This window comes from Arachis ipaensis, chromosome B06 (genome assembly GCF_000816755.2).
Source record: "Arachis ipaensis cultivar K30076 chromosome B06, Araip1.1, whole genome shotgun sequence".
NCBI lineage: Eukaryota > Viridiplantae > Streptophyta > Magnoliopsida > Fabales > Fabaceae > Arachis > Arachis ipaensis.
In genome coordinates this window covers 9,832,778-9,838,415 of record NC_029790.2, presented here as the reverse complement: position 1 = coordinate 9,838,415, position 5,638 = coordinate 9,832,778, and the positions used below count along the sequence as shown (strand labels likewise).

At 35.2% G+C, this 5,638-nt stretch overlaps 1 protein-coding gene across 1 annotated transcript; it reads left to right on the top strand.

Annotated features, from left to right (window-relative positions):
* LOC107646043 (glycogen synthase kinase-3 homolog MsK-3) lies at positions 395-3,962 on the top strand. The gene is made up of 13 exons (XM_016350233.2): positions 395-679; positions 984-1,216; positions 1,317-1,409; positions 1,514-1,573; positions 1,665-1,937; positions 2,063-2,137; positions 2,236-2,292; positions 2,380-2,520; positions 2,605-2,655; positions 2,905-3,000; positions 3,083-3,166; positions 3,376-3,478; positions 3,567-3,962. Exons 2-13 carry the CDS (start codon positions 1,103-1,105, stop codon positions 3,647-3,649), a joined length of 1,230 nt encoding a protein of 409 aa, XP_016205719.1. The 5' UTR covers positions 395-679; positions 984-1,102; the 3' UTR covers positions 3,650-3,962.

The window sequence follows — 5,638 nt, the reverse complement described above, 5'->3', positions numbered from 1 at the left end:
TTTAATTTTAATTTTTTTAACATAATTAAATAATTTAATTTTTATATTTTTTATAAATTAAATAGTTTAATTTTTATATTTTTATAAATCAAACCATTTAATTTTTATTTCTCTAATTAAATAATTTTATATTTAAAAATAACACTCCAAAAATTTACATTTTTAAAAATGTCATTACCACTCTAATATCAAAAACAAAAAGGATCAGGGTCAGGAGTGTGAACACAATTACTCCATGAAAGAAAGTGAGAAATATTGGGAGAATAAAAAAAGATAAAGGTTTGATAAGGGTTGAATGGTCAAAAAGGTTAAAGAAAGAGAGTAAAGAAGGAAGAGAGTGAGTGAAATGATTGATTGATTGGAAAAGCAGAAGGGAAAGAAAAGAAAGGAAAGAGAAACATAGTTGTTTGAGAGCTTTGTAAATAGTAGTTTTATTTGTTGACTCTCTCTCTCTCTCTCTCACACACACACACACTCTCTCTCCACCAAACAAATACAACCATCCATCCATCCATCCTCCATTATTAATTTTCCCATTTGTCCTTATCCTCTTCTCTCTTGTTCTCTCATTCTCTGCATCACTTCTTCCTTTCACTTCCATTTGTCTCTTCCTCCACAGGCCTCCCACTTCCCCTTCTTTCTCCCTTAGATCCATCTTCCACTACACACCATCACGCAGGTCAGTTGCTTTCTCTTCACACTTTCTCAATTCCTGGATCTTGTTTTTTCTCATCATACTATCTGTTAGTTTGCATAATTAATTATTAATTATTGTTGTTGCTCTTTGATTGCACTGCTATTTAATTCTACTTTGGTGCTAGTTTACCTGTGCTAACTTACACGATTTGTTTATGCTTTTTCGGTACTCTGAGTTCAGAAACTAAGGAAATCTATGCTTTTCTTTTTTATGTGTATAATTTAGGGTTTGGTTTTAGTTGTAGACATTTGATTTGATCCTTTTTTTGTTGTTTTGTGTTTGACAGGTTTTAGGGCTCAAATCTTTTTACCTGTTGTTCTTTGAAGTTGTTGAACTAGCAAAAAGTATAATTAAGGAATTTTAAAAAATATATATCTATTTTGATCACCGTTTTCTGAGTTGTTGATGGCATCAGCGGGTGTAGTACCTGCTTCTGGAGTAAAAGATATGAACGGAAGTTCAGTTGCTGTTGAAAGATTACCTGATGAGATGAATGACATGAAGATCAGGGATGACAGGGTAAAGAAAATAGATATATAAACTTTCATCTTTACCTTTACCTGCAAACTAGAACAAGTATTGGTTGAATATGCAATTAATTTGTGTCAAAATTTTGCAGGAAATGGAAACTGCTGTGGTAGATGGAAATGGCACTGAAACGGGACACATAATTGTCACTACCATTGGTGGTAAAAATGGTCAGCCCAAGCAGGTCTGTGCCTGATTTTATTTCATTTGTGTGTTAATTTCAATTTCCACAGATATATGCTCATTGGATTTTGTACTAAAATTTCATGGTTGCTTTTGTGATTGTAGACAATAAGCTATATGGCTGAGCGTGTTGTTGGACATGGGTCTTTTGGTGTGGTTTTCCAGGTTCGTTCGGTTACCATATTTTGATTGGGGGGAATAGGTTATTTTGAAGCTTTGTTATAGGGTGATGCTTATTTTCTGTGTTTTGTTTCAGGCGAAGTGCTTGGAGACTGGTGAAACTGTGGCTATAAAGAAGGTTCTTCAGGACAAGAGATACAAGAACCGGGAATTGCAAACAATGCGCCTTCTTGACCACCCTAATGTCGTCTCTTTGAAGCATTGCTTCTTCTCAACGACTGAGAAAGATGAGCTCTATCTTAACTTGGTACTGGAGTATGTTCCCGAGACTGTCAATAGGGTGATCAGACACTACAACAAAATGAATCAAAGGATGCCATTGATATATGTCAAACTATATTCTTATCAGGTTTTATTTTGTTGATATTATTTATATGTATTATTTTTTGCCCCTTCCTGTGATTGTGATCTTAAACCCACCCTATTTGTCACTTTGTTGGTGTGCATTAATCTCTACTCTTTCTTATGTTGTAGATATTTAGAGCACTTGCTTATCTTCACAACAGCATTGGAGTATGTCACAGGGACATAAAACCTCAAAATTTACTGGTATATTCTTATAGAAACTTGTTTATTTGATTTCTCATCATATAATCTGTCTTATACATGCTGGATTAATTTATTGTGTGTTGCTTGTCTCATAATAGGTCAATCCTCACACCCACCAGCTGAAGATATGTGACTTTGGAAGTGCTAAAATTTTGGTTAGTTTATTCTCTAACCCGTAGTTCCTAATGTTTGTTTTGAATGATAATGTTCTATTATAACTAGATTGTGCATACGTCTTGCAGGTAAAAGGTGAACCAAACATATCTTACATCTGTTCTAGGTACTACAGAGCTCCTGAGCTCATATTTGGGGCAACTGAATACACCACTGCCATTGACATCTGGTCAGGTGGTTGTGTACTTGGCGAACTATTACTTGGCCAGGTAGCTTCATTTAAGTATGCTTAATTCTTTCAAGTTTAGAATTCAGATGTGTAGAGACTAAGAATGAATTTCTACCCCTTTCAGCCTCTCTTTCCGGGTGAGAGTGGAGTAGACCAACTTGTGGAAATTATCAAGGTAAGATATTTTCCAAATAATAGTGATTTAAACAGGAAATCTGGGCATTCTGATTAGTGCTGTTTTTGTCTTTGCTTGGTGATCCTTAATCTGCACAATCATTCACTGAATACAGTAGCTAAGCTTACTTTGTAACTAGCTTGTATATATTAATAAACGTGACTTTTCATATTTATTTTTATTTTGGTCTTGCGTGATGCCATTTTTCTTCATTATTTCTGAACATCCATGGCATTCATTTGTTTTCAGGTTTTAGGTACGCCAACAAGGGAAGAAATCAAGTGTATGAATCCTAATTACACAGAATTTAAATTCCCTCAAATCAAAGCTCATCCATGGCACAAGGTATTTTAATCATATTTTCCTCTCTGCTTATACAAAATGTTGGGATAGTAATATTTATTCATATATGTTCCTTGTTCAACAGATCTTTCACAAGCGGATGCCGCCTGAAGCTGTGGATCTTGTTGCAAGACTACTGCAGTACTCTCCAAATCTTCGAAGCACAGCTGTGAGTATATAGTTTTATTGAAATATGCCAACAGCTTATATCAAATCCGTGGAAAGCCAATTATCATGGATGTGTTCATATTGTACTTAGTTTCGAATAATTTTGTTGGTACATTTTTAACATGCAAAACTTCTGATGATGCTGTTGGCCATTCCCTGATTTATAATCAAACATGATCTTAAATTATTCTTTTTCTTTATACAATATAGTTGGAGGCTCTTGTCCATCCATTCTTTGATGAACTGCGCGATCCGAATACCCGCCTACCAAATGGACGCTTTCTTCCTCCATTGTTCAACTTCAAACCAAGTGGTAAAGAGCTAATTTCTATTTATATATTATGTTATGATTCTCTGTCATGAACCTCTTGTATAATGACTATACCGGTTATCTGATACAGAGCTGAAGGGAGTGCCTGTGGAGATGCTGGTGAAGCTGATTCCTCCTCATGCAAGAAAGCAGTGTGCCTCCTTTAGTTCTTAGTGCAGTTTTATGTGTAGTTAATGGTATATCGCCCTCTTCCTTCCTGAAGTGTATCTAAGTCTGTTTCAGGTGGTTATTATATGTTTTCTTTCTGTTAATTTTTAGCCCCCTCTTCCTCAACCCTCCCGACCAGAAACCCCTCCACATTCCAAATTTGTTATTTTTGTCCCTGCCTGTAGAAAGCTGTTGTAGAAGAGATTCAGCTTGATTCCTTTGTAGGATTTGATGGGTTCCTTTACCAAAAAGTTAACAGATTGTATTAGTAACTAATACCATTATTTAATGAAGTGATATATACTTGATCACTACTAAACTGGTCCAGCAAGGGGGATTCTTCTCATATCTTAAAGGTGATTTTTCGATTATCATTATGGGGAATTTTTGTGGCGTGTAGGATTCCCTTACTTGCAAGAAACTGTTACTGTCATATTCCCTTTCAATGCTGTTGCCAAGTCCTGAATGCTCAACATTAGTAGTTGCTGGGAGGAATGGGAATAGGAGTACCTATTCAGAAGACTGGCTTGCATGGTAAGGGGTAAAAAGTAAAACAGCAATTTTGGTTTACCTGTCCTGGGTCAGTAAAAAGCATTTTTGGTTTCATTAAATTGCTGCAGCTAGTTAGTTGCAAGTATTATTTTTGACCGTTGAATGGAATAAAAGCTCAAGGGTCAATGAGAACACGATGTAAAGGGCTAAGGCCTCCCTAATAGGATGTCTAAATTGTAGCGGTTGGAGGGTGTAGTACTTTCGGCAAGGGGCCATAAGAAAAAGAAAAAGAAAAAGTACTTAAAAGGATACTAAACTGTTGAAGAAATTAGTGAGCTTTACGACCTTTCCACCGAGGTGAAAAGCCCTCTTAATTAGGAAGGGTATTGTATTTGCTTTACTTTATGGATTTCTTGGTATAGATGGTAAGGGTTTTCGGCGATTAATATTTGTAAAAGAAAAAGAATAATTGGAAAGAAATGATACCGTGAATAAAAGAACTACTAATATGATGTTATTAAGAGTCCTTCCATGCAAGCACTATGTTGAAATCTTACGTTTCTGTTTATCACGTATCAAGCCCAGTACCAGGTCAGGGCTTTGAATTGTGGCTTTAAAAGATAAGATCCACTAAAAGGTCACATGTCTTAAAACTAAATTCTAATAAAATCTTCAAGTAGTTACACGCAGCACGCAGTGTGTTTCGTACATTAATTAATATCGCACCGACAAATTCTAACACTGGGAACTAACGAGATCAATAATGCATTTAGGGTTGTTATATATCCGGATAGGACAAAATAGTCACGTTACCTCATCCACTTATCTTTTCTGACTAATCTGGCTCAAATAAAAAGGAGCAGTTGATTCAGTCTTATCATTCGAACTTGAGGCTTTTCATCAAGGAGTTGGTTTTTTGTAATGCAGTTTATACATTAGTTACACTTGTTTTTGAAATTTAGATTCACTGAATGTGGTAGTATCTCAGAACAATGGAGAATTGGCCATTCGGTAGCCGAAATGTGTGGAATAATTGCGATAAAATTAATTTACAAAATGAACCCACCAAGTCAAAAAGGCCTATGCTATAAAGTAGTAACTAGTAACAGTTATAGACAAGGATGCTGAAGCGTCATCATTGGCTTTCAGCATCATTATGAATCTAGAGGCCATGACCATAAATAGTGGCGCCAATTTAGGTGCCCAAAGAAAGCTATAGCAATTTACTTGACAACTCTCAATAAGTGCAAAACAAACATTAGTGAAAGAGAAGATATGCATTGTATGTTTTTTGTTTTTTGTTTTTTTAAAATGAAGTGAAGGAGACATGTTAGGTAAATAAATTATTTTTGTAAATAAATTCAACGAAGTATTTTTTTCATTCTTCTTTTTAGGTGTCTCCTCTCTCTTTAATATTGTACTAAAAAAATATTGAATCAACTTGGTTGTACTGACTTGGTGATGTGACATTATCGTTATTCAAAGGTAGAAGGCACTGAAGCA